Source organism: Ornithorhynchus anatinus, chromosome 3, assembly GCF_004115215.2.
Source record: "Ornithorhynchus anatinus isolate Pmale09 chromosome 3, mOrnAna1.pri.v4, whole genome shotgun sequence".
In the NCBI taxonomy this organism is placed as follows: Eukaryota; Metazoa; Chordata; class Mammalia; order Monotremata; family Ornithorhynchidae; genus Ornithorhynchus; species Ornithorhynchus anatinus.
The window spans coordinates 84,343,141-84,371,101 of record NC_041730.1 but is presented as its reverse complement, the minus strand read 5'-3'; the positions used below and the strand labels follow the sequence as shown (position 1 = coordinate 84,371,101).

The window sequence follows — 27,961 nt, the reverse complement described above, 5'->3', positions numbered from 1 at the left end:
GACTCCAAAGCCCCGGGCTCTTTCCCCTGAGCCACGCTGCTTCTCTAGAATGATGAGATTATAACAAGTAATCATAACAAATGCCAACATCATTATCATTATTGGAGAAGCAGCGTGGCTCCGTGGAAAGAGCACGGGCTTTGGAGTCAGGGCTCCTGAGTTCGAATCCCAGCTCTGCCACTTGTCGGCTGGGTGACTGTGGGCGAGTCACTTCTCTGGGCCTCAGTTCCCTCCTCTGGAAAATGGGGATGAAGACTGGGAGCCCCAGGTGGGACAACCTGATTCCCCTGTGTCTACCCCAGTGCTTAACAAATACCAACATTATTATTATTATTGTCATCATCATCATCATCATCATTTATTATTATTATTATTATTGTTGTTGTTGTTATTGTTATGATTCTAACGGTGTCTTGGCAGGCCTGCCTTAGGGCGGGGCAGGAGGGAGGCGGGGTGGACTCCATTTCCCAGGCTCCCTCGCGCCGGCCCCCTCCCCTCCCCGCGCGCGGCCCTCTGGGAAATGTAGTCGTCCCCGCGCGGCCCCCTGGGAAATGTAGTTTTCGGCCGCCCTGGGCCTGGGACTTGGGGAAGCGGGTTCCCTGTCGCCACCCGTGCCACCCGTGCCACCTGTGCCACCCGTGCCACTCGTGCCACCCGTGCCACCCGCCCCCACGTGAGTAGGGGGCTTTTTCCCACCCCCACCGCCTTCCAGCCAGAGGCCTAGGGGCTGGAGCCCGGGCGGTCCTGGCCTCCAACCCCTCCCCTGCTCGCCTGGGTCACCTGAATTAGGATCAGCAGCAGAATCATCGTGTTGGCATCGGTTAAGCGCTTACTAGGTGCCGAGCACCGCTCTAAGCGCTGGGGGAGAGACAGGCTCGTAATCAGAATCATAATGTTGGTATTTGTTAAGCGCTTACTAGGTGCAGAGCAAGGCTCATAATCAGAATAATCCCAATGTTGGCATTTGTTAAGCGCTTACTAGGTGCAGAGCACTGCGCTAAACGCTGGGGGAGAGACAGGCTCATAATCAGAATAATCCCAATGTTGGCATTTGTTAAACGCTTACTAGGTGCAGAGCAAGGCTCATAATCAGAATAATCCCAATGTTGGCATTTAAGCGCTTACTAGGTGCAGAGCACTGCTCCAAGCGCTGGGGGAGAGACAGGCTCGTAATCAGAATCATAATGTTGGTATTTGTTAAGCGCTTACTAGGTGCAGAGCACTGCGCTAAGCGCTGGGGGAGAGACAGGCTCGAAATCAGAATAATCCCAATGTTGGCATTTGTTAAGTGCTTACTAGGTGCAGAGCAAGGCTCATAATCAGAATAATCCCAATGTTGGCATTTGTTAAGCGCTTACTAGGTGCAGAGCACTGCTCCAAGCGCTGGGGGAGAGACAGGCTCATAATCAGAATAATCCCAATGTTGGCATTTGTTAAGCGCTTACTAGGTGCAGAGCAAGGCTCATAATCAGAATAATCCCAATGTTGGCATTTAAGCGCTTACTAGGTGCAGAGCACTGCTCCAAGCGCTGGGGGAGAGACAGGCTCATAATCAGAATAATCCCAATGTTGGCATTTGTTAAACGCTTACTAGGTGCAGAGCAAGGCTCATAATCAGAATAATCCCAATGTTGGCATTTGTTAAGCGCTTACTAGGTGCAGAGCACTGCGCTAAGCGCTGGGGGAGAGACAGGCTCATAATCAGAATAATCACAATGTTGGTATTTGTTAGGTGCCTTACTAGGTGCAGAGCACTGCTCTAAGCGCTGGGCTAGATACAGGGTCATACTGTAATGTTGGAATTAGTTAAGTGCTTACTAGGTGCAGAGCACTGCGCTAAGTGCTGGGGGAGAGACAGGGTCATAATCATAATGTTGGTATTTGTTAAGCGCTTACTAGGTGCAGAGCACTACGCTAAGCGCTGGGGGAGAGACAGGCTCATAATTATAATAATGTTATTTGTTAAGTGCTTACTATGTGTAGAGCACTGCTCTAAGCGCTGGGGGAGATACAGGCTCATAATAATGTTGGTATTAGTTAAGCGCTTACTAGGTGCAGAGCACTGCTCTAAGTGCTGGGGGAGAGACAGGCTCATAATCATAATGTTGGTATTTGTTAAGCGCTTACTAGGTGCAGAGCACTGCTCTAATAGCTGGGGGAGAGACAGGCTCATAATCATAATGTTGGTATTTGTTAAGCGCTTACTAGGTGCAGAGCACTGCGCTAAGCGCTGGAGGAGAGACAGGCTCATAATCAGAATGATCCCAATGTTGGCATTTGTTAAATGCTTACTAGGTGCAGAGCACTGCGCTAAGCGCTGGGGGAGAGACCGGCTCATAATCAGAATGATAATGTTGTTATTTGTTACGTGCTTACTATGTGTACAGCACTGCTCTAAGCGCTGGGGGAGATGCAGGGTCATAATCATAATCATAATGTTGGTATTAGTTAAGCGCTTACTATGTGCCAAGCACTGCTCCAAGCGCTGGGGGAGATGCAGGGTCATAATCATAATCATAATGTTGGTATTAGTTAAGTGCTTACTATGTGCCAAGCACTGCTGTAAGCGCTGGGGCAGATACAGGGTCATAATCATAATCATAATGTTGGTATTAGTTAAGCGCTTAGTATGTGCCGAGCACTGCTCTAAGCGCTGGGAGAGATACAGGGTCATAATCAGAATAATGATGTTGGTATTAGTTAAGCGCTTACTTTGTGCCGAGCACTGCTCTAAGCGCTGGGGGAGATATCGGGTCATAATCATAATCATAATGTTGGGATTTGTTAAGCGCTTACTATGTGCCAAGCACTGCTCTAAACGCTGGGGGAGATACAGGCTGTAAGCCCGTCAAACGACAGGGACTGTCTCTATCTGTTGCCGACTTGTTCATTCCAAGGGCTTAGTACAGTGCTCTGCACATAGTAAGCGCTCAATAAATACTATTGAATGAATAATAATAACGTTGGTATTTGTTAAGCGCTTACTATGTGCAGAGCACTGTTCTAAGCGCTGGGGTAGATACAGGGTCATCAGATGGTCCCACGTGAGGCTCACAGTTAATCCCCATTTTACAGATGAGGTAACCGAGGCACAGAGGAAGTGAAGTGACTTGCCCACAGTCACACAGCTGACAAGTGGCAGAGCTGGGATTCGAACCCATGACCTCTAACTCCCACTCCCTGCTTCTCATCAGGTTGTCCCACTTGAGGCTCACAGTCTTCATCCCCATTTGACAGATGAGGGAACTGAGGCCCCGAGAAGTCAAATGACTTGCCCAAAGTCAAATGAGGGTGGAGGCCGGGACAGGGGCTGTGGCTCTGTCTCCCCCGATTAGACTTTGAGCCCGTCATTGGGCAGGGATTGTCTCTATCTGGTGCCGAATTGGACGTTCCAAGCGCTTAGTCCAGTGCTCTGCACATAGTCAGCACTCAATCAATACGATTGAATGAATGAATGAATGAACCCCATTTGCTTCTGTCCACCCCAGTGCTTAGCACAGGGCCTGGCATAGGAAACAATAATAATAATAATTATGGTATTTGTTAAGCGCTTACTAAGTGCAGAGCACTGTTCTAAGCACTGGGGTAGATACAGGTTCATCAGATTGTCCCACGTAGGGTACACATTTTTTGATCCCCATTTTTACAAATGAGGTAACTGAGGCACAGAGAAGTGAAGTGACTTGCTCAAGGTCACACAGCAGACAAGTGGTGGAGTCAGGATCAGAACCCTCGACCTCTGACTCCCAAGCCTGTGCTCTTTCCGCTGAGCCACGCTGCTTCTCTGAAGGAAATGCTTAACAAATATTATTTTTATTTATTCATTCAGTCGTATTTATTGAGCGCTTACTATGTGAAGAACGCTGGACTAAGCTCTTGGATTCGGCACCAGATAGACAGTCCCTGCCCAACGATGGGCTCACAGTCTAAACGGGGGAGACAGACAATAATAATAATAATGATGTTGGTATTTGTTAAGCGCTTACTGTGTGCCAAGCACTGTTCAAAGCGCTGGGGTAGATACAAAGTAATCAGATTGTCCCACGTGGGGCTCCCAATCTTCATCTCCATTTTACAGATGAGGGAACTGAGGCACAGAGAAGTGAAGTGACTTGCCCAAAGTCACACAGCTAACAAGCGGCGGAATCGGGATGAGAAGCAGTGTGGCGCAGTGGAAAGAGCCTGGGCTTGGGAGTCAGAGGTCATGGGTTCAAATCCCAGCTCAGCCATTTGTCAGCTGTGTGACTTTGGGCAAGTCACAACTTCTCTGTGCGTCACTTACCCCATCTGTAAAATGGAGATTAAGGCTGGGAGCCCCACGTGGGACAACCTGCTCACCTTGTATCCTCCCCAGCGCTTAGAACAGTTAGCACATAGTAAGCACTTCACAAATACCAATATTATTCTTCTTAGAACCCATGACCTCTGGTTCCCAAGCCCGGGCTCTTTCCACTGAGCCACGCTACTTCTCAACAACAAACAAATCAGAACAAAACAAGTATTATTATTGTGGCAGGAAACCTCAGCCAAAGGCCTCTCTTCACCCTCCTCCCGGCCCGCGCCCGCCTGCGAGGGCACAGAAGTCCAACCTTGGGAGAAAACTCCTGCCACCAAGTAGCGAACCTAGAAAAGAGGGGAGCATTTCTGAGTTCTGTCGCTTTATACCCATTTCCTAGCACGTTCACGGGCTCGAGCCACTTTGTGCCATCATCCCTGGCACTTTGCGTCCCTGGCAGAGGGCACTTTGATGAAAAAAAAAAGAAAGCCACAAATTAAAACCAATGAAAGTTAGGTTTTGGGGCCGGTCACTTCATCAGAGTATCCCCTAGGTTGGAAAAACCAGTATACCGACTTCTTTTAATATACTTTAAATGTTGGGAATTTTTTATAGCTGAGAGGAGAGGATTCCCGACTGTTGCGAGCGTTCAACCAGGAGCTCTTAAACGTGCCGACCACTATACTGAGGACTTGAGGAAGTACAAGCAAATCGGCCAATCAGTGGTATTTTATTAATCACTTTGTGCAGAGCACTGTACTAAGTGCTCGGGAGAGGTACAATAGAGGTAGTGGACACAGACCCTGCCCGCCAAGTTGTCCCAAATTTAATGTTAAATTGTTTGAATCTTTGTCTTCCTGTCCCCTAGATAGTGAGTCCTTTGGATTCTAATCCTGGGTTCACCTCTTATCTGCTGTGTGATCCTGGGGCAGTCACTTCACTTCTCTGGGCCTCAGTACCCTCATCTGCAAAATCTACCCCAGTTCTTATTCCAGTGCTTGGCTCATAGTAAGCACTTAACAAATACCATAATTATTATTATTCAGTCTTCTAATCATTGAGCACTCTGTGTAAACTTTCTTTAGGTTACTTGTCAGCTGTGTGACTGTAGGCAAGTCAGTTAACTTCTCTGTGCCTCAGTTACCTCATCAAGTCACTTAACTTCTCTGTGCCTCAGTTACCTCATCTGTAAAATGGGGATGAAGACTGTGAGCCTCACGTGGGACTTAGTGCTCTGCACATAGCGCTTAACAAATACCAACATTATTATTATTAATATTAAGTTGAGGAAGGTGCTGTGGTTGCTGCTTTTTTTTTTTACGGTGTTTAAGCGCTTACTGGGTGTCAGGCACTCTACTAAGCTCTGGGGTAGATACAAGATAATTGGGTTGGACAAAGTCTATGTCCCACATGGGGCTCACAGCATTAATCCCCATTTTACAGATGAGGTAATTGAGGCACAGAGAAGTTAAGGGACTTGCCCAAGGTCACACAGCAGACAGATGGTGGAGCCAGGATTAGAACCCAGGTCCTTCTAACTTCCAGGCCCGTGCTCTATCCACTAGGCCATAGTGCTTCTTCTTCCTTCCATGGTGGAGCATGGTAGATACAAGCTAATCAGGTTGGACATTCATTCATTCATTCAGTCATATTTATAGTAATAATAATGTTGGTATTTGTTAAGCGCTTACTATGTGCAGAGCACTGTTCTAAGTGCTGGGGTAGATACAGGTAATCAGGTTGTCCCACGTGAGGCTCACAGTCTTCATCCCCATTTTACAGATGAGGGAACTGAGGCCCAGAGAAGTGAAGTGACTTGCCCACAGTCACACAGCTGACAAGTGGCAGAGCTGGGATTCGAACCCGTGACCTCTGACTCCCAAGCCCGGGCTCTTTCCACTTATCTTTCCACTAAGCCTTATCAAGTGCTTAGTGTGTCCATTGCACTGTACTAAGCACTTGGGAGAGAACAGTACAACAAACGGATACATTCCCTGCCCACAGTGGGCTCACAGCATTAATCCCCATTTTAAAGATGAGGTCACTGAGGCGCAGAGAGGTTAAGTTACTTGCCCAGGGTCCCGCCGCAGACACCTGGCACAGCCGGCATTAGAACCCAGGACCTCCTGACTCCCAGGCCCATGCTCTGTCCACTAGGCCATGCTGCTTCTCCTCTGCTGCGGTGGAGCAGAGGAAGGCCAGAGAAAAGTTCACAAGTTGTGGGCATGTGGAAGTCAGGGTTCCTTCAGTCCTCTCCTTGCTATGAGAACCAGTTAATCGCCCCCTCTCCCTCCTACCCTTCCTTTCCAAACTCCCGGAGCGAGTCGTCTACACTCGCTACCTCAAATTCCTCTCCTCCATCTCTGTCCCGGATTCCGTCCCCTGCGCTCCACTGAAACCTCCCTCTGCAAGGTCACCCGTGACCTCCTCCTTGCCAAATCCAACGGCTCCTACTCCAGCCTGATCCTCCTCGGCCTCTCAGCTGCCTTTGACGCCGTCGACCGTCCCCTTCTCCTCCACACCTTATCTCACCTTGGCTTCACGGACTCCGTCCTCTCCCGGTTCTCCTCTTATCTCTCTGGCCGGTCATTCTCGGTCTCGGTCTCCTCTCCCTCCCATCCTCCAACTGCAGGGCTTCCTCAAGGGTCAGTTCTTGGTCCCCTCTGTTCTCCATCTACTCTCACTCCCTTGGTGAACTCATTCACTCCCACGGCTTCAACCATCATCTCTACGCAGATGACACCCAAATCTACATCTCCCCTGTTCTCTCTCCCTCCCCCTAGGCTTGTATCTCCTGCCTTCGGGACATCTCTACCTGGATGTCCCCCCACAATCTAAAACTCAACATGTCCAAGACTGAGCTCCTTATCTTCCCTCCCAAATCCTGTCCTCTCCCTGACTCTCCCATCACTGTGGACGGCATATCCTTCCCGGTTCACAGGCCCGCAGCCTTGGTGTCACTCCGCTCTCTCATTCACCCCACACATCCAGTCCATCACCCAAGCCCGCCCGTCTCACCTTCACATCGCCAAGATCCGCCCTTTCCTCCCCATCCAAACCGCTACCACGTTAGTACGATCACTGATCCTATCCCTACTGGATTACCGCATCGGCCTCCTTTCTGATCTCCTAACCTCCTGGCTCTCCCCACTTCAGTCTATACTTCACTCTGCTGCCCAGATTATCTTTCTACGAAACGTTCTGGACAGGTCACCAAAACTCCTCACTCTTGGCTTCAAAGCTGTCCATCCCCTTGCCCCCTCCTACCTCACCTCACTCCTCTCCTTCTCCAGCCCAGCCCGCGCACTCCGCTCCTCTGCCGCTCACCTCTTCACTTTGCCCCATTCTCACCTGTCCCGCCGTCCACCCCCGGCCCACGTCCTACCTCTGGCCTGAAATGCTTTCCCTCCTCACAGCCGCCGAACGAGCACACTTCCCCCCTTCAAAGCCCTCCCGTTAGCTCACCTCTTCCAGAAGGTCTTCCCAAACTGAACCCCCCTTTTCCTCAGCTCCTCCTCCCCTTCTCATCGCCCTGACTCCCTCCTTTTGCTCTATCCACAGCATTTGTGTATATATGTACAGATCTATAATTCTATTTATTTATATTAATGCCTATTTACTCATTTTGATGTGTATGTAGCTATAATTCTATTTCTATTGATGCCTGTTTACTTGTTTTGATGTCCATCTCCCTGCTTCTAGATTGTGAGCCCACTGTGGGCAAGGATTGTCTCTATTGCTGATTTTACTTTCCAAGCATTTAGTACAGTGCTCTGCACACAGTAAGCGCCCAATAATTGAATGAATGAATGAACCCCAGGGGACTTCCAGATGTCCAAGATAGTTCACGTCATCTTGAAGGTGCTTAACAAGTATCCGTAATGATGAGGTCCCCTCCTCCTATAGGATACAGAAGTAGATATTTCAAGCCTTTGTTTCTAAATCAAGGCCAATATAAAGTTCACACACGCAGCTCCTCAAAAGCCAGTCGTTGCGTCTCGTGTCGTGGTGCTACCGAGTGGAGGTGGAATGGTTTGATGAAAGTGGGACTGGGCAGTGAACCTAAGGAAGCATTTGCCAAGAAGGCAAAGATGGGAGGAATCCATAGACGAGGCCTGCAAATGCACACGTAAAATGGGATTGGTGTCTTTTTCCCCCCAGTCAATCAGTGGTATTTATTAAGTTCCTACTAAGGGCTTGGGTGAGTACATGCACATGTTTCCAAGCTCCCACGACGAAGCCAGATTTAACAAAACAAAACAAAAACTACAAATGGTTTGTGTAGGTGGATAGATAGAACAGAAGTGGTCTGTGGCTATCAGGATAAAGTAGCCGAATAATAGAAAAGATGTTGAAAATCTAAATATTCACGTACGCACAGTCTCTAGACTGTAAGCTCATTGTGGCTCTTTAGTGTCGTACTCTCCCAAGCTTTTAGTACAGTGCTCTGCACCCGGTAAATGCTCAGTAAATACGACTGAGGGAACACGTCTACCGACTCTGTTATATTGTACTCTTCCAAGGTCCAATGCTCTGCACCAGAAGTCAATAAATACCATTTATTGATCTGTACACATGTACTGAGGGTAGGAAATAAAATGCATAAAAACAGCTAATGGCTGTTATATTGCTCCAGTGAGGGTTTGGTGAATTATTCAGGAAGGTTTCCTGAGGGAGGAAGACTTCAGGAGAATTTTGAAGATGGGGAGAGCAGTGGTCCGTCAAAACTGGGGGGAATAGCACAAATGAAGTACAATTAGAAGGGAAGCTTTGGAGAAATGTAGAGTTTAATCTGGGATGTCGGGGGTAAAAAAAAATCAGTATGTAGGATGGGGAGAGTTGGTGGAAAGCCTTCAAGGAATCCATCAATCAGTGGTATTTATTGAGCTCTTACTCTGTGCGGAGCACTGGAGTACACTTTGAAGATATAATTACAACAGAGTCGGCAGATAAATTCCCTGCCCACATTGAGCTTCCTGGAAGCCCGGTCGGGGGAGTTTTTGCTTGATGTGGAGGGAAATGAGAAGTAATCGGAGATTTTTGAAGAGTAGAGAGATGTGGACCAAGCAACACTGTACGAAGATGATCTGTGAAGCAGTGGTTGTACAAGCAAGTATAGATTGGAGGGGCGAGAGATTGGTGGAGGGGAGATGTCCGATATAGAAGGCTTACCGTGATATAATGAGCTGAAACCAGGAGGGTAGCTGTTCAGGTGGAAATCAATAATAATAATGTTGGTATTTGTTAAGCCATTACTATGTGCAGAGCACTGTTCTAAGCGTTGGGGTAGATTCAGGGTAATCAGGTTGTCTCACGTGAGGCTCACAGTTAATCCCCATTTTACAGATGAGGTAACTGAGGCACAGAGAAGTGAAGTGACTCGCCCACAATCACACAGCTGACAAGTGGCAGAGCCGGGAGTCGAACCCATGACCTCTGACTCCCCAGCCCGGGCTCTTTCCACTGAGCCACGCTACGAGTGGTATTTATTGAGAGTACAGTAGAGTTGGTAGAGATGATCCCTACCCACCGGGAACGTGCAGTGTAGAGGAAAGGAAGGGGTGGATCTTGGAAAGGTTGTGTAGGAAGAGTTGGCAGGATTTAGAAGTTTTTCGGATAACAGACGAACCTTCAACTCCCATAAACTATCCAGCCTAAAATACCGCATTGGTCCGTGATTGCCAGAACAAACAAAAACACAAGTCCTGTTTATAACGCAGTGTTTGAGCAGGGCGATGGGAGTATTACTCTGAAGTGTTTACCAATTCCACTAAAATCTGGTTTCCTGTGCCAAAGCACTTCAGTGAACCCTTTATCCTCAAATCTAGAAATCCAGGGATGAGATTCATTCAGTCATATTTATTGAGCGATGACTGTGTGCAGAGCACTGTAGAATGAAAATTATACAAGCAATGATTTCTACTGGCAGAGAGTCAACCCTTCTACTTCTTCCCAATTAAATCTCGAAACGATAAGAGTGTGATAGCGGTCATCGCCGTATCTTAAAAGTAGCCCCAGATATGCATTGTATCCAGTGGGTGCTCAGTAAGTATCACTGTTATGTGGTGGTACAAGGCATTCATTCATTCAGTAGTATTTATTGAGCGCTTACTATGTGCAGAGCACTGTACTAAGCGCTTGGAATGTACAAATCGGCAACAGATAGAGACAGTCCCTGCCCTTTGACGGGCTTAGAGTCTAATCGGGGGAGACGGACAGACAAGAACAATAGCAATAAATAGAATCAAGGGGATGAACATCTCATTAAAACAATAGCAAATAAATGGAATCAGGGTGATGTACATCTCATTAACAAAATAAATAGGGTAATGAAGATATATACACTTGAGCGGACGAGTACAGTGATGAGGGGATGGGACGGGAGGGGGGAAGAGCAGAAGGAAGGGGGTGGGGGGGGGAAGAGGGCTTAGCTGAGGAGGCAGACACTGAAGGTTTAATCTGGACAGCTGTATTACAGAAAGTGAAATACGTGTACTATTTATTTTCCAAAACAGAGCTAGTCTAAATGGAGCAATGGATAAATTTGAGGAAATTAATGCTTTCTCTTAGTTATTCTTACAAGTTTGAAAATGCTCAAAAAGGTCATCTTTTTCTGGTTTACCGGTTTCCCGACTCCTTCGAGTTATAACTAACTCAGGCCTCACTAGCCTAAAACTTCCGCAGCCCAGGCCGTTGTTCATTTAGGGTCAAGTTACTAAGCAGAAGAATCTCTATCTTGGGAGGCCCTGGGGCTTTTGAAATGGAAACCACACCTTTTACCTGTTGGTATAGTTTCTCCTTTGTGATGACATGAAATTGCTGCAAGAAATGAACTAGCATGAATCATATCGAAATGAATCATAAGTACCTAACCAAGGTGTCTTGTTTAGTGGCTCTGCCCTACTCCTCGGGCATTCCACAGGGATTAGGCAGATGGATTTGTTGCCCTTCTGTGTCTCTAAGGGTAATTCAGAGTGTTGCCTACAATGCTGAGTCCCACTTAATCTGTTCTTCCCATTTCATTGAGATTCTTAATACTGGACTGAACTTTTTTTTACCCCGATACATTAAAAAACACATGAACAGAGCCAGGAACAGGGGTGAGAGGAGGAAGAGGATTTACAGAACTCAAAAAGCTCTTCCTCCCCCATACCTTCTTCCTCCTCAGGGAGGAACTGTAGGGAAATGCCTCCCTGTCCCCGGAATGGGAGAGACATGAAAATGTGGTAAGAACTCTCTCTGCCTTTCCAAGTTAAAGTGTATTAAATGCTGTAACAAAAATCTAGATGGGCCACAGGATGGGAAACGGCGCGGCCTAGTAGAAAGAGCTTGGGGATGGGAGTCAGGGTCCTGGGTTCTAATCCCGGCCCCGCCACGTACCTCCAGTGGGACCTTGAGTGAGTCACTTAACTTTTCTGTGAAAGAAAAATGGAGATTCAGAACGTGTTCTCCCTCCTTATTAGACCGTGGGGGACAGGGGCTGTGTCTGACCTGATCGATTTGTTCTTAGCCCATCGCTCAGGATAATGTTTGACTCATAGTAAGTGCTTAGAGAATCGGCCAGGTTTCCACAGGGCATGTTGGCGACATTGAGAAAACAATGGGAAGGTCCACCGGGAATTCAGAGATGAGGCCCAGGGACCCAGTGAACGTGACCTTGTGGAGCTCTCAGAAGAGCTGAACTTGGGTGGAAACTGCCCTTGACTAAGTATCCTGGGGCAGTCTGCCCGTTCTTTTCATTCATTCGACAGTATCTGTTAAAGACTTCCTAGGTGCAGAGCTCTGTATCAGGCACTTGGGAGGGTGCAATGAATTGACAAGGTATAATAATAATAATGACGGTATTTGTTAAGCGCTTACTTTGTGCCAAGCCCTGTTCTAAGCGCTGGAGTAATAATAATAATAATAGTGGAATTTGTTAAGCACTTACTATGTGCAGAGCACTGTTCTAAGCGCTGGGGTAGACACAGGGGAATCAGGTTGTCCCATGTGGGGCTCACAGTCTTAATCCCCATTTTACAGATGAGGTAACTGAGGCACAGAGAAGTTAAGTGACTTGCCCACAGTCACACAACTGACAAGTGGCAGATCTGGGATTCGAACTCATGACCCCTGACTCCAAAGCCCGTGCTCTTTCTACTGAGTCACGTTGCTTCTCTAGTAGATACAAGATACAAGAGTAGACAGATACAAGGTAATCAGGTGGTCCCACATGGGGCTCACAGACTTAATCCCCATTTTACAGATGAAGGAACTGAGGTGCAGAGAAATGAAGTGACTTGCTCCAAGTCACACAGCTGATATATGGCGGGGTAATAATAATAATGATAATGTTGGCATTTGTTAAGCGCTTACTATGTGCAGAGCACTGTTCTAAGCGTTGGGGTAGATATAGGGTAATCAGGTTGTCCCACATGAGGCTCACAGTCTTCATCCCCATTTTACAGATGAGGTAACTGAGACACAGAGAAGTTAAGTGACTTGCCCACAGTCACACAGCTGACAACGGCGGAGCAGGAATTCGAACCTATGACCTCTGACTCCCAAGCCCGGCCTCTTTCTACTAAGCCACGGTGCTTCTCTGTGAACCTTGTCCTCCAAGATCTTACAGTCTCTGTGCTGGGCTAGGACTCGTCAGCACAGGAACTTCCTACAATAAAAAAAAAAATCGTGATTGCAGTGTCCATTAAGCGCTTCCTTTGCGGGGTAGGTACGGGGCTATCAGATCAGACACCGGCCCTGCCCTACATGAGGCTCACAGTCTAAGGGGAAAGGAAAGCCGGAATTTCATCCCTATTTTCCAGATGAGGAACTGAGACACAGAGAACCTAGTTGACATGCCCCAGGTCACACAGCTGGCAAATGGCAGACTAAGGATTAGAAGCCAGGTCTCCAGACTTCCAGTTGGGTGCTTTTTTCCACTAGCCCGTGAACACCTCCGATCAATCGACGGTATCTCTCGCGTGCAGAGCACTGTACTAAGCGCTTGGGAGAGTACAACAGAGCAGAGTCGGTAGACGTAATCCCTGCCCGCCAGGAGTTTAGAGCCTAGAGACAGCATGCCTCGGCCAAAGGGATGGCCGGCCCGTTGACGCGTCACCTTTCCGTGCTGTGACGTTCTTCGTAGCTCCCGTCCCCCGGAAGGCCCCGAGGATGGCTCTGATCTGCCGAGCGACGAGAGCGGCGTGCGGGAGAACGTCGTCGCCGCACAGCAGGCTGCTGCTCTCCACCTACGTCTCCAAAATGCGGTGAGCTGCTGGCCCTCCAGGGCTCTGGCTTTTCAACTTGGGGTACCAGCAGGATGCCGGAGGTGGCCCCAGACAGAAACGGGGGCAGGCAGCCCGGGGGAGGATAATAATCGTATTTGTCAGGTGCTCACTATGCGCCAACCCCTGTATTGTCATTGATAGTATTTATTGAGCGCTTAATTCATTCAATCGAATTTATTGAGCGTTTACTGTGTGCAGAGCGCTGTACTGAGCACTTGGGAGAGGACGATGATAATAACTACGTTATCCGTTAGGTGCTTACTGTGTGCCAAGACCTGTGTTGTCATCATCGATGGTATTAATCGATCGCTTAATGTGTGCAGAGCACTGCACTAAGCATTTGGGAGAGTACAATAATAAGAATTATGATATTCATTAAGTGCTTACTCTGTGCCAAGTGCTGTTCTAGGCACTGGGGTAAATACAAGGTAATCAGATTGTCCCACGTGGGGCTCCCAGTCTAAATCCCCGTTTTACAGATGAGGTAACTGAGGCACAGAGAAGTTAAGCAGCTTGCCCAAGGTCACACAGTAGACAAGTGGCAGAGCCGGGATTAGAACCCGTGTCCCCTGACTCCCAAGCCCGTCGCTCTTTCCACTAAGCCATGCTGCTTCCCAATATAAGAGACTTCATAGTCAATAAGCTTATGAAAGAGACCATTTAATTTAAGGTTAAAGTCTGTAGAATCATAAAGCTGGAAGGCCCTTCGAGAGGTCATCTATCCAAACCTTCTGCCTCTGGGCAAATAATAACAATAATGGTGGTATTGTTAAGCATTTACTATGTGCAAAGCACTGTTCTAAGCACTGGGGGGGATGCAAGGTGATCAGGTTGTCCCACGTGGGGCTCACAGTTTTAATTCCCATTTTACAGATGCGGTAACTGAGGCACAGAGAGGTTAAGTGGCTTGCCCAAGGTCACACAGCAGACAAGTGGCAAAACCGGTATTAGAACCCACAACCTTTGACTCCTAAGCCCATGCTCTTGCCACTAGGTGTTTATTAGGTGCTTATTCTGTGTCAAGTACTGATTTGTTAAGTACTTGAAGTGCTTAACGTGTGCAGAGCACCTTACTAAGCGACCGGGAGAGTAACGATAATTGTGCTGTCTGTTAAGCACTTACTATGTGTCAAGCACTGTAGTAAGCACTGGGGTCATCAGATCATCAGTCCCACATGGGGCTCATCGTATAAGTAGGAGGGAGAACAAGTCTTGAATCTCCATTTTACAGATGAAGAAACTAAGGCCCAGAGAATAGTAATAATAATAATTACAGGATTTGTTAAGCACTTACCGTGTGCCAGGCACTGTACTAAGCATTGGGGTAGATACAAGCAGATTGGGTAGAACACAGTCCCTGTCCAACGTGGAGCTCACAGTGTCAATCCCCATTTTACAGAGGAGGTAACTGAGCCCCAGAGAAGTAAAGTGACTTGTCCAAGGACACACAACAGACAAGTGGCAGAGGAGGAATTAGAACCCACGAACTTCCGACTCCCGGGCCCGTGTTCTCTCCCCTACACCATGCTGCTTCTCCCAAAGTGAAGCGACCTGCCTGAGGTCGCACAGCAGACAAGTGGCGGAGCCAGGATTAGAACCCAGGTCCTCAGACTCCCAGGCCTGTGCTCCTTCTATTAGGCCACAGTTCTTCTCGCTATTAATAAACCGTCAGCCATAGCAGTCCTGGGGTGGCGGACCCCACCCCATCCCCAAGCTTTCTCTCTGGTGATCGTGACTGAGACGGGTTGGGGGCAGAGCCCCTTGTCAAGAAGCAGAGGAGCATAAAGGACTTCTGGGATCATGCCAATCACTAGGGAAGCAGCATGACAATAATAATAATAATGTTGGTATTTGTTAAGCGCTTACTATGTGCAGAGCACTGTTCTAAGCGCTGGGGTAGATACAGGGTAATCAGGTCGGCCCACTTGAGGCTCACAGTCTTCATCCCCATCTTGCAGATGAGGTAACTGAGGCACAGGGAAGTTAAGTGACCTGCCCACACGGATAGAGCACAGACCTGGAAGTGAGAAGGACCTGGGTTCTAATTCTGACTCTACCAATTGTCTGCTGTGTGATCCTGGGCAAGTCCCTTAACTTTTCTGTGCCTTAGTTCCCTCCTCTGTAAAATGGGAATTAAGACTGTGAGCCTCTTGTGGGGTCCAACCTATCTTCTGTTTGCCCCAGGGCGTAGCACAGGGCCTGGCAGACGGTTTATTGTTGCACTGTACTCTCCCAAGCGCTTAGTAGAGTGCTCTGCACACAGTAAGTGCTCAATAAATACGATCGAATGAATTGAACGAATGAACATAGTAAGCGTTTAACAGATACCCTAACCGCGGTCCCTAGCCCCACCGAGGTCTCAGATCTCTTAGGGGCCGACGGCTGGGCCAGCTTTGCCGTGACCCCGAAAGGACAGTCACGTTCCCTCCGGGTCCCGCTTGTTGTTGTTATTTGGGAACCTCTGCTCAGCACGTGTCTCCGCTTTGATGTATCTTGGGTAGTTGGCTAGGCCCTAGTCACTTCCCAGGAAGCACCATCAATATTGCATCATCGAAAGGCTAGTGTTTCTTTTCCTGCTATGAAGAGTTCACTTTAGCCTCCCCTGGGGCAACAAACAGTTCCAGCGGACCAGGTAAATACAGCGTAGGCTCCCAAAAGGGGCGTTGGCCACCTTTATCTTTGGCCTTAGTATCTTGAAGCGTAGCCACGTAAACTTTGTCGTGCTGCTCTGGTCACCTGAGTGGTGGGGTTTGGCCAATCTCTTTCCTACGGGTCAGTGAATCGTAAGTTCTGATCTTCGGGTGGGCTTTAATGCCTGGCTTAGGAAGAGAGGGACAGGAATACGGTAGCACCTTCCCCCCCCAAATCCCCTCTTAAGAGACTAGCTTCCCTCCTGGGCCCAAGTCGCTTCTTTACGTTGACTCCTAGAACGTCCGCCCGTGTGGATGGCTAAGTGGGTACTTAAGGGACAACCCACCCCCCCCAGCCCACCTCCCGACCCCCTCGACTCTCTCACGTGAGCTTTTGAGGCCCGCTGCTAGGTCCCTACCCCTCCCGGGATCGCTGGATGGTTTCCGGTAGTCTACCAGTCTCGGCTACGGGAGGGAGAATCAAGCAGAGGCCTACCCATTCCATTCCTAGCTTGGGCAGTGACTAGGGAGTGGAAGGCAATCTGCTGTAAGTCAAAACTCACCCGTGCTGAGCAGCAGCGGCAGGGGAGTCGAGGGCGGAGACTCAGGTTTACTGCGCGGAAGGAGGCGACGGTAAACCACTTCCATAGAAAAGTCTGTGGATACGCTACCAGAACGATCGCAGACGGAGGTGGGAGAGATGCGTCCGTGGAGTCGCTGTGGGTCGGAATCGACTCGACAGCATAAGACAGGATAGGTCCTTGGCTCCTTACACAGTTGGAGCTCTGATTGCAGGCCCAGATTCAGGCGTGAGTCGAGGCTGAAAATAGACTTAGTTTTCCGTGGCCGGAGAAAGGACAAGAGCTATTGACCGTGCAAGGTTTGCTCTGTGGGTGGTCTCACGGCCCTGATGAACCCACCCTGTCACCCTTCTCTGAAAAGTGCTCACATCTGAAACTTTATCATTTGGGTTTAGACTGTAAGCTCTCTGTAGGCAGGGAAGATGTCTAGCGCTTTGTTATATTGTGCTCTCCCAACCGCTCAGTATAATACCCTGCTCACGGTGGGCTCTCAATAAATATGTTTGACTGGGTCTCCCCTATTGACTGTGAGCCCCCCGTGGGACAGGGACTGTATCCAGTCTGATTAGCTTGGATCCACCCCAGTGCTTAGAACAGTGTTTGACCCATAGTAAGTGCTTACCAAATACCATTATCATTGTTATTATTATTACCCAACTAACATGATGACACCATTCCCCTTCAGCCAGAACCCAGGTTAAGCCCTGAAATGGGCTTTCTGTTTCAACGACAGGTACCTGTTTGACTTAAAAGAAGACGACCGCGCTTGCAGGCAAGCCCTGAACTCAGGAACCTTCTACCTCTTTCACAGCCTGACTCCTCTGCTGCTGAAATCTGGGAATAGGTTCGTGCCTCCACCGTTCACGCTCTCGGGTAAGTGTGTTCCCTCTCTCCTCCCCCCCCCCCCCCCCCCCCGCCGAAAGGGCCAGTCAAGCTGCCTGAAAGCAGTGCTTGGCACGTAGTAAGCACTTAACGAATACCATCATCATTATTATTAACAGCGTATGTGTCAGTAAGCAGGATTCTGGGACTCTCGATGCCTCCAGATCCCAAGCTCGTAAGGTTACATCTGAGTGCCCAAGAATAATAATAACCTTGGTATTTGTTAAGCGCTTTGGGCCGTAACCTTGTTAGGGGAAGGGAACGTGTCTGCTGATTCTTTTATCTAGTATTCTCCCAAATGCTTAGTACAGTGCTCCGAACATGAGCATTCAGTAAATACCATTGATTGATCCATTACCCCACTGCTTAATACAGCGAGTGGCACATAATAAGCGCTGGCAAGTATAGTTAGAAAAATAAAAGACTCTCGGGTGGGTCTGTTTGGAATGGTGGAGTGTCAGAGAAATGAATGGGCCCAGGCCTGTTGGTGGAAATGAATCGTTGAGGTTCTTTGAGGATCAGGCGAAAGAGTTTGTGCACCCTGCCCTGGGATTCAGCAGGGCTAGTCCCTTCACTTCTCCGTGCCTCAGTTTCCTCATCTATAAAATGGGGATTAAGACTGTGAGCCCCACATCGGACAGGGGCTGTGTCCAACCCGATTTGCTTGTATCCACCCCAGTGCTGAGTACAGTGCTTCACATACAGTAAGCATTTAACAAATAGCACAATTATTATTATTTCATGGGTGCGGAAGCATTTGGATCCCCTGTGCCTTTGGGAGTCAGCTGCCCTCCCTTGGCCCTGCCCTGGTCTCGTGCCTTCTGCTCTCAATCCACGGTCAGTCTCGAATGGTTTCATTTGTTAGAGGATATACTGGTTATAGCTTAGGACTGGGTAGGGAGACGGGAGACCTTGTTTCTGGTCCATTTGCGGCTGCCATTTGTTGAGCCTTCCTTCCTCTTCCCCGACTGAGCCCTCCTCTCCTCCCTCGCCCTTCTGCGCCCGTCCTACTTGCCCCTTCATTCATCCTCCCTCCCATCCCCACGGCACATGGGGATATATCTGTATATATCTGTCATCTATTTATTTATATTAATGTCCATCTCCCCCTCTAGACCGTGAGCTCGTGGTGGGCAGGAATGTGTCTCTGTTATTATACTTAGTACAGTGCTTTGCACACAGTAAGGGCTCAATAAATAAGAATGAATGAATGAATCACTCTGGGTATTTGGGAGGCTTCAGGAGATATTGCGTAGAGGATGCTCCATGCTCTTTTGGAAAGCGGTTTCAGCAGTCCAGAAGCAGCATGGCCTAGTGGAAAGAGCACAGGCCTGGGAGTCAATCCCGGCTCTGCCGCTTATCTGCTGTGTGACCTCGGGGAAGTCACTTCACTTCTCTGGGCTTCAGTTCCCTCATCTGCAAAATAGGGATTCAGTACCCGTTCTCCCTCCTACTCAGACTGAGAGCCCCATGTGGGATCCGATGATCTTGCATCTACCCCAGCGCTTAGTACAGTGCTTGGCACATAGTAAGCTCTTAACAAACACTATAATTATTACCATTATTCTTACGTGGGTGACTGTACAGCGCCCCTCGGAACTAGAACAGGTCTCGTCGTAACGTATTCGACTTGCACCAGCTTCAACAGTCGTCATCCGACACATTTCCCTTCCCCTTTTGCCCCTAGAGTTCCCTACCCACCTCTTCCCTTTCCCTCCTGTGGGTCCCTAGAGCTGGAAAGACTGCTGGGCAAGTTTGCACAAGACCCCCAGAGGATCGAAGACTCGGTGCTGATTGGCTGCTCAGACCAACAGGAGGCCCAGTTTGCACTGGATCTGGGTTTGAGCGAAGGTACCTTGGGCCTTTGATTCCTCGGCGGGGTGGCGTCCCCGTTCCTTGGGAAGTCTTTTTGTGCAGAGGGAAGAAGCGGTCTCTCCCCAGGTTACCTCCGCCGAGACCTCCGCCGTCTCAGGAGAGCGGAGATGGGTGGGAGCCTGGTGGGATCCCCCGCCGTGTCGATTCCCGGGGGGCGGTGGCAGGACATCAGCATTCCCGCTGACCCGGAGGGGATCACGGGAAGTCGGGTGGGGGTTCCCGGGCGAGGTTCCAGATCTGGCCCGTTCGGGCTCCTCCTTCCAGGCTCTTTGGAGAGATCTGCAGTCGAAACGGAACTCCAGGGCTCTTTCACGGAACTGCGGAAGGCCCTCTTCCAGCTGGAAGAGAAGGATGTCACCTTGCTGTCTACGGTAGACCTTCCCTTCTTTGTTTTTTTTTTTAATGGTATTTATTAAGGCAGGAGGTGATTGGCATATTTCTTGAACTATAAATATTAACAATAATAATAATAATCGTGGTACTGGTTAAGCGCTTACTATGTGCCAGGCACTTTTGTAATGCTGGGGTGGATACAAGTCAATCAGGTTGGACACAGTGCCCGTCCCACATGGGGCTCACAGGCTTAATCCCCTTCTCCTGCCCTCTGCTCTTCCCCCTTCCCCTCTGCACAGCACTGTGCATATTTGTATATTATTTATTACTCTATTTATTTTGTTAATGATGTATATATACCTATGATTCTATTTATCTTAATGATATTTACGCCAGACTACTTTGTTTTGTTCTGTTTTGTTTTGCTGTCTTTCTCCCCCGTTTAGACTGTGAGCCTGTTATTGGGCAGGGATTCAGCGTGGCTCAGTGGAAAGAGCCCGGGCTTGGGAGTCAGAGGTCATGAGTTTGAATCCCAGCTCTGCCACTTGTCATCCGTGTGACTGTGGGCAAGTCACTTCACTTCTCTGTGCCTCAGTTACCTCATTGTAAAATGGGGATTAAAACTGTGAGCCCCACGTGGGACAACCTGACGACCCTGTACCTACCCCAGCGCTTAGAACAGTGCTCTGCACATAGTGAGTGCTTAACAAATACCAACATTATTATTATCTGTTGCCGAATGGTACATTCCAAGTGCTTAGTACAGTGCTGTGCACATAGTAAGTGCTCAATAAATATGATTGAATGAATGAATCCCCATTTTACAGGTAACGTATAAATAATAGGTGTTTGTTAAGCGCTTATTATGTGCCACACTGTACTGAGCGCCGGGGTAGATACAAGCTAAACAGGTTGGACAGAGCCCCTGTCCCACATGGGGCTCACAGTCTTAAACCCCATTTTACAAATGAAGAGACTGATTTAAGAGGAAGTCAAGTGACTTGCTTAGGTTCCCACAGCAGACGAGTGGCAGAGCCGGGATGGGAACCCGAGTCCCCTTGACTCCCAGGCCCGCGCTCTACCCATTAGGCCACGCTGCTTCCCTTTGCTTCTCCGTATACTTAGGGAAGCCTGAGGGATGCCAGGCAGGCGTGTGCCCACGTAGGCTGGGGAGTATCCGGCTGCTAACTCGGCAGTTCTCAGAGCTTCCTGCGAGTCCAGGCAGGAGAGTCTGGGCTGAGTGGAAACAGCTCTGTCTTCCTCATTTTGTCCCTGCGGGAGAAAGGCAGGGCGGACCGGGCTCCACATCGGCGAGCAGATCAGATCCCTGCCGAAGCTCCCGCGTAGGCCCATCGGGGACACCGACTTTCCTCCTACAGCCCTGAAAGGACACAGCCTGCTCCCAAGCCTGCGTCCCTCACCCTAGGGAAACAGGCTCCAGGGCCCGGCAAACCTTCTGTCCCGTTTTCTAGCTTTGAAAAAGATGCTCCTGCTTTGCCGTAGATTTCACTTGTAACCAAAGGAAGTGACCTCAGAGTGGTTTCAGTCGGTCAGCTCTATCGGGAGTAGGGGCCCCGGGATCAGATCGGCTCCTGACATCGAGTGGGAAGCCGTCGGTTTTCTGTGCGACCTCGGGCACCTCGCTTAACTTCTCCCTGCCTCACTTTTCCTCATCCGTAATACGGGGATTCAGTGACCGTTCTCCCTCCTCAGCTTAGACTGTGAGCCCCATGCGGGACAGGGACCGTGTCCGACCTTGTATTGACTTGTATCGGCCCCAACGTTTACCACAATGCTCGGCACAAAGTAAGCGCTTAACAGGAACCTTAACAACATTGTCTTCTGGAGATTAGCATTGGGCCAGAGGTGCCGGAGAACACGAGACAAGCTATTGCCAGGAATGAGCAGTGTGGAGAAGCAGCGTGGCTTAGCGGAAAAAGCCTGGGCTTGGGAGTCTCAGAGGTCATGGGTTCTGATTCCGCTCCGCCACTTATCTGTGTGACTTTGGGCAAATCACTTCACTTTTCTGTGCCTCAGTTACCTCATCTGGAAAATGGGGATTAAGACTGTGAGCCCCACGTGGGACAGCCTGATGACCTTGTATCCACCCCAGTGCTTAGAACAGTGCTTGGCACATAGTAAGCGCTTAACAAATAGTATAATCTTGTCAGCTGTGTGACTGTGGGCAAGTCACTTCACTTCTCTGTGCCTCAGTTCCCTCATCTGTAAAATGGGCATTAACTGTGAGCCTCACGTGGGACAACCTCATTCCCCTATATCTCCCCCAGCGCTTAGAACAGTGCTCTGCACATAGTAAGCGCTTAACAAATACCAACATTATGATTATTATTATCATAATCGTATAGAAGGTGGTGGGTCTCTCCTCTCCCCACTTCGAGGTGTCACGACTTCTAGTCTACCAGCAGCCCTCCAGGAAATCATTGTACATGGAAAACAGGGCCCTACCCACCCCGTGGTCTTCACCAACCCCCATCCGTGCCTCCCACCCTAACCCAGTCCAAATGGGAAATGGCACAAGACTCTGCGGGAGTCGAATGAACCGGGCCAAATGTTAGACCGTGAGCCCCACGGGTCCAACCCGGTAATCATCGTGTATCTACTCTGGAGCTTAGTACAGTGCCTGGCACCGAGTAAGCATCTTTTTAATGGTATTTGTTAAGCACTTACTCTGTACCGCGCACTGTACTGGGGTAGAGAGAAGGTAATCGGCTTGGATATGTACGGTCCCTGTCCCACATGGGCTCACAGTCCTACTCCCATTTTACAGATGAGTTAACCGAGGCACAGAGAAGTTAAGCGACGTGACCGAGGTCACACAGAAGACAAGCGGCAGAGTGGGGATTTAACAATTATAAAATGAAAAAATTGGTGAGGGGGGGGCATCAGGATTAGACTCAGGGCCCGCATTCTCCTTTGCTTAGAAGACTAAAACTATCTTTGTGCCCCAAGGCTTTGTCTCTCCTCCGCTGGCATGACAACCATCAGTTCTGTAGCAAAAGCGGGCATCCCACCAAGAAGAACGTGGCTGGCAGCAAGCGGGTGTGCCCGTCCAACGGCATTGTCTATTACCCTCAGGTGAATATCGGGCAAGAGTGGGCGAGGGCTACGGTGAAGGGGGCTGTCCTACACCTTATTCATATTAATGTCTTCTCCCCCTTTGGACGGTAAGCTCACTGTGGGCAGGGAATGTCTGTTTATTGTTGCTTAGTAGAGCGTTCTGCACACAGTAAGCACTGGAGAATTCCGACTGAGGGACCAAGAGGAAGGCCCGGAGACCCGGGGCTTCCTCGAGTGCGTCCGGGCATCCCCGGAGGCGGCTGACCTTCGGGCGGGGCCCGCCGCACTCTCGCCCTCACAGGTGTCACCCGTGGTCATCACGCTGGTGTCGGACGGGGCCCGGTGCCTGCTCGTTCGCCAGAGCTCGTTCCCCAAGGGCCTGTACAGTGCTCTGGCAGGGTTCTGTGACGTGGGTAAGGAGTCCAGGGCGCACGCGTGCGACGTTTGGGCGGGAGAGGCTGGCGCGGGTGGGGATGGAGCGTCTGGAGGGGCTGGAGTCGGCATTTCTGGGTCTGTGCCGGTGGAGCCGAGCCTCTCGGGCCCCCTCTTAATAATAAAATGATGATGGTATTTGTTAAGCGCTTACTATGTGCAAAGCACTGTTCTAAGCTGCTGGGGGGGATACAAGGTCATCGGGCTGTCCCACGTGGGGCTCACAGTCTTAATCCCCCTTTTGCAGATGAGGAAACTGAGGCACAGAGAAGTTAATAAATGACTTGGATAGGGTCACCCAGCAGGCAAGTGGGAGAGCGGGGATCAGAATCCAGGTCCTCTGTCTTCCAGGCCCATGCTCTTTCCACCTGCCCCCCATGCCCTCATCACGTACCCCCTGCCTAGCATCCACTGGAAAGGTGCGCAGTCCTAAACAGGTTCGAAGGCTGCAGCTCCCAGCCCTTTCTGCCCAAACCTCCCCCAAGCTGCAGAAACGGTGAGGATGATGATGACAGTATTTGCTAAGCGCTTACCGGGCACCGTAGTAAGCACTGGGATAGATTCAAGCAAATCAGGTCGGACACACTCCCTGGACTACGTGGGGCTCACCGTCTTAATCCCCGTTTTCCGGATGAGGGAACTGAGGCCCAGAGGATGGAAGCGAATTGCCCAAGGTGACACAGATAAGTGGAGGAGTCGGGATTAGAACAAGGGTCCTTCCGACTCCCAGGCCCCCAGAAAGGACCCCAACCACTGTATCGGTCTGGCAGCTGGAGCTGTCTGCCGTAATGATGGAGCTCCCCACCCCCACCCCCCTGCGCCCGGCACCCTCGAGACCGGCGCCTCCAGACTGACTCGGGCCTCCCTAGGTGAGACGCTGGAGGAGACGGTCCGGCGGGAGGTGGCCGAGGAAGTGGGCTTGGAGGTCCAGAGCCTGCGCTACTCAGCGTCCCAGCACTGGCCCTTCCCCAACAGCTCCCTCATGATTGCCTGTCATGTGACTGTAAATCCGGGCCAGACTGAGGTGAGTGCTCCCAAGGGGCTGAGGGGCCTCTTCCTGGAAGCCCTCCCAGCTTCACCCCGCTTGGCCCTGGTTTTCCATTCTCTTCCATACGTGTGCGACCCTCTCTGTGTAATGTGCATTGGCAGGTTTGTCCGGTATAATGTGTTGGTTGATTTGTCTCTATCTTTGTCTTCCGTGGTTTTCCTGCTTCTTCATTTTGTGTTTTAGTTTCCCGCCTTCTAGATTCGAAACTCCTCGAGAGCAGGCACCAGGTCTTCCTTTGAACCTCCCCCCAGTTCTGTCACCCACTGGCTCCTCAGTGAAAGCTGGGGACAGAGGGACAGCCACCAAAGCCAAGTTGGGGATCTACAGCTCAGTCAGTCGTATTTCTTGAGCGCTTACTGTGCGCAGAGCGCTGTACTAAGAGCTTGAGAGAGTATGAGAAGCAGCGTGACTTAGTGGAAAGAGCGCAGGCTCGGGAGTCCGAGGACGTGGGTTCTAATGCCGGCTCCGCCTCTTGCCTGCTGTGTGACCTTGTGCAAGTCACTTCACTTCTCTGGGCCTCAGTTACCTCATCTGTCAAATGGGGATTAAGACTGTGAGCCCACGTAGGACAACCCGACTACCTTGTTTCTACCCCAGGGCTTAGAGCAATGCTCGGCATATAGTAAGCGTTTAACAAATACCATAATTATTATCATTACTATTATACCATAACCGTCTCATTCCCTGCCCACAACGAGCTTTCAGGCTAAATGGGGAGACAGATGTCCGGAGCTGGATGGCCCCAGGGCTCCTGTGGCTTGAGCTCTTATGTGGCTTATTCCCCCAAGCTCAGAGGGGTTCTGGTATTTATTCTGGGCTCAGTTGGGAATTTGGGACAGTCCCATCACCCCTGACTCTGGGATGACTCTGCCCAAACCCTCCTGTGGATATTATGTGGATTAATGGAGGGCAGATGCCATCTTCCCGAGTATAACTTTCCACCAGCATTGTTTGTGCTATAAAATTCTTACCTGCTTGCGTTGTTCCTTTGCCTCTCTGCTTTCTTGATTCACTGGGGTGCGGACTGTTTCCCTGCTAAGGCAGGGAGGTCCCGAACCTCTCGGAGACTGTTCCGTTGTTTTCAGGGACAGGCGAATCTCTTCCTATCCTTTCCCCGAGTAAAGTCATAAAAGTAATAACAATACCTAGATAACATAAGGCTGCAGAAGGCTTGCCCTTTGACAATAATTGGGGTATTTGTTAAGCGCTTACTATGTGTCAAGCACTGTGCTAAGCACCGGGTGGATACAAAGAAAGGGCCTAGAGGGTTCATTCACTCATTCATTCAATAGTATTTACTGAGCGCTTACTATGTGCAGAGCACTGTACTAAGCGCTTGTTATGTTGGTGATTTTGAATCTCGACTGGCACACATCATTATTGTAAATGCAAGGTGAGGGGAAGCATCTTTGATGGTAGGTGACAATTGGACAATCAGTGGATCAGTGGTATTTATTGAGTGCTTACTCTGTGCGAGAGCGCTGTGCTAAGCACTTGGGAGTTAGCAGAGACGTTCCCCATCCACCACGAGCCTATAGTTTAGAAGTCTGGAGGGCCTTGGTTGGTTGCTGAGGATTATATCGCCCCAGCCGTTGGTCCTCCAGTGCTAAGGAAGCGGATGGTCTGTTTCCCACAGTCTGTTGGAAAATCTGTTTTTAGAAGGTGCTAGGGTAAAGCCATGCTTAAATGACCAGTAAATTCCGGTCAGCGGGCCAGCTAGGCTGTCATTTGATAAGCTTCGTAAATCAGCGGAGGCTTATTGTGACCGCCGGCTTCCTAATCAATAATATCCCAGAAGCATTTACAGAGAAGATAAGTCCATGGGTCAGGTGGAACGGTAGAGACATAAGGAGACAAAAGTACGTCAGGAGACCAGCTGGCTCCACCTGCACAAGTTAAATATTTCGGGGAACCGGAGGTTCATTTTACTGTGACATCAGTCCAGGTGGTGGTGCTTCTGGGTAACTTGTCCTTTATCGGAGAGATTTTTATCGCGTCCATAAACTGTCGTGGTGTTCTTGACTGATTGTACCCAACGGAATCAAAATAAACACTCACGGTGGATTTTCGGGCCGCCTTTCGTCCCGACGGCTCAGATGGTCTGTCCGCTTGTTCCTTCCAGGTACACGTGAACACGCACGAATTGGAGGCAGCTCGTTGGTTCAGTCGGGAAGAGCTGACCGCAGCCCTGGGAAGGAAGCCCCCCACCGCCGGGGAGCGAGACGGCAGCATCCCTCTCTGGGTGCCCCCCAAAACGGCTATCGCCCACCGGCTGATTTGCGAGTGGGTGCGGAAGCAGCACGCCTCTTCCATTGCCGCTTAGCTTAGGTCAGCCACACGGGCCTCTCCTAGGCATCCCTGGAAAGGTGGAGGGGGGAGAGAGAGAGTGACAGGAAGGGGGCCGGGACACCACCTCTCCCCAGAATGGTCCAGAACGATCCAGTGTGGCAGGGAAGAAAAACGGAGCCCTCCCACCTCCCCCACACCCTTCCCGAGACCTCTCAGCCAGCAGGAGTCAAGGAGAGATGGACAGCGTGGGCTTATCCCCCTTTGCCCCATAGCTCATCCCACTCCCCCACCCCCCAATCCTGTTCCAACTAAAACCCTGAAACCGTCGTTCTGCTTTCGGGCCCTCTGAATGTCAGTTCACCTGGAGCCTCAAAATCTACTTCAGGTGCGATGCGTAGTAAAACTCGTCTGGGGCAGTTCTCGTCAGAGCTTATAATTTACAGATCCTTAAAATTCCAAGCAAATGTCAAATGGTGCCAATGAGATTTTGAATTGTACACTGATCCGTTGATGGTGTTAACGTACGGCCCCTCTGGGCAGAAGACTCTACTCAGTGCTTTGGAAAATACAATAGAAGACCCGATCCTTGCCCACAGGGAGCTTACGATCAGCACTTGAGATTTTTTCCCAAAGCACTTTCACATCAGTTACCTCATTTCATCCTCACAGCATCCCTCAGGGAGAGGCGGAGATCAGTGACCGTATTTTATAAATCAGCGTGGCTCAGTGGAAAGAGCCCGGGCTTGGGAGTCGGAGGTCATGGGTTCAAATCGCGGCTCTGCCACTTGTCAGCTGTGTGACCGTGGGCGAGTCACTTGACTTCTCTGTGCCTCAGTTACCTCATCTGTAAAATGGGGATTAAGACTGTGAGCCTCTTGTGAGACAATCTGATTACCCTGTATCTCCCCCGGCGCTTAGAACAGTGCTCTGCACATAGTAAGCGCTAACAAATACCAACATTATTATCATAAATGAGGAAATTATGGTCGAGAAAGGTTAAGCAAGTTGCCTACAGCAGGCCAGTGGCAGACCTGGGTCAGGAACCTGGGTCTTGGCTCCCTGACCCGTCTTTCTAGTAGGTCTAGATAACCACTTCTCTTAAAATGTAAGGAAAGGAGCCAAGCACCCCAGCTTAAGGTTTCAATCACATGGAGGTTGGTGACCTCTGTTGTTTCTCTTGGGAATTTGCCAGGGAGGCTTCTGTATAGTCAAAGCGTCCCCTGACCCCTCCACGGCCTCAGAGCAGGAGAGGCCGGGCCAGATCTCGT

At 49.8% G+C, this 27,961-nt stretch overlaps 1 protein-coding gene across 3 annotated transcripts; it reads left to right on the top strand.

Moving 5' to 3' along the window:
* The first annotated feature begins 573 nt into the window (after window positions 1–573).
* On the top strand, window positions 574–27,475 carry NUDT13 (nudix hydrolase 13). 3 transcript variants are annotated; one of them, XM_029061575.2, is made up of 9 exons: window positions 574–673; window positions 13,404–13,524; window positions 17,568–17,629; window positions 19,370–19,489; window positions 19,778–19,884; window positions 22,817–22,942; window positions 23,226–23,337; window positions 24,226–24,380; window positions 26,527–27,475. In XM_029061575.2, the coding sequence occupies exons 2-9, from the start codon at window positions 13,430–13,432 to the stop codon at window positions 26,725–26,727; spliced, it is 978 nt and encodes a 325-aa protein (XP_028917408.1). In that variant the 5' UTR covers window positions 574–673; window positions 13,404–13,429; the 3' UTR covers window positions 26,728–27,475. The 3 variants fall into 3 exon arrangements, with proteins under 3 accessions (XP_028917408.1, XP_028917407.1, XP_039767440.1); XM_029061574.2 differs by having other exon boundaries at window positions 17,490–17,629; XM_039911506.1 differs by lacking the exons at window positions 23,226–23,337; window positions 24,226–24,380 and having other exon boundaries at window positions 17,490–17,629.
* Window positions 27,476–27,961: the final 486 nt, after the last annotated feature.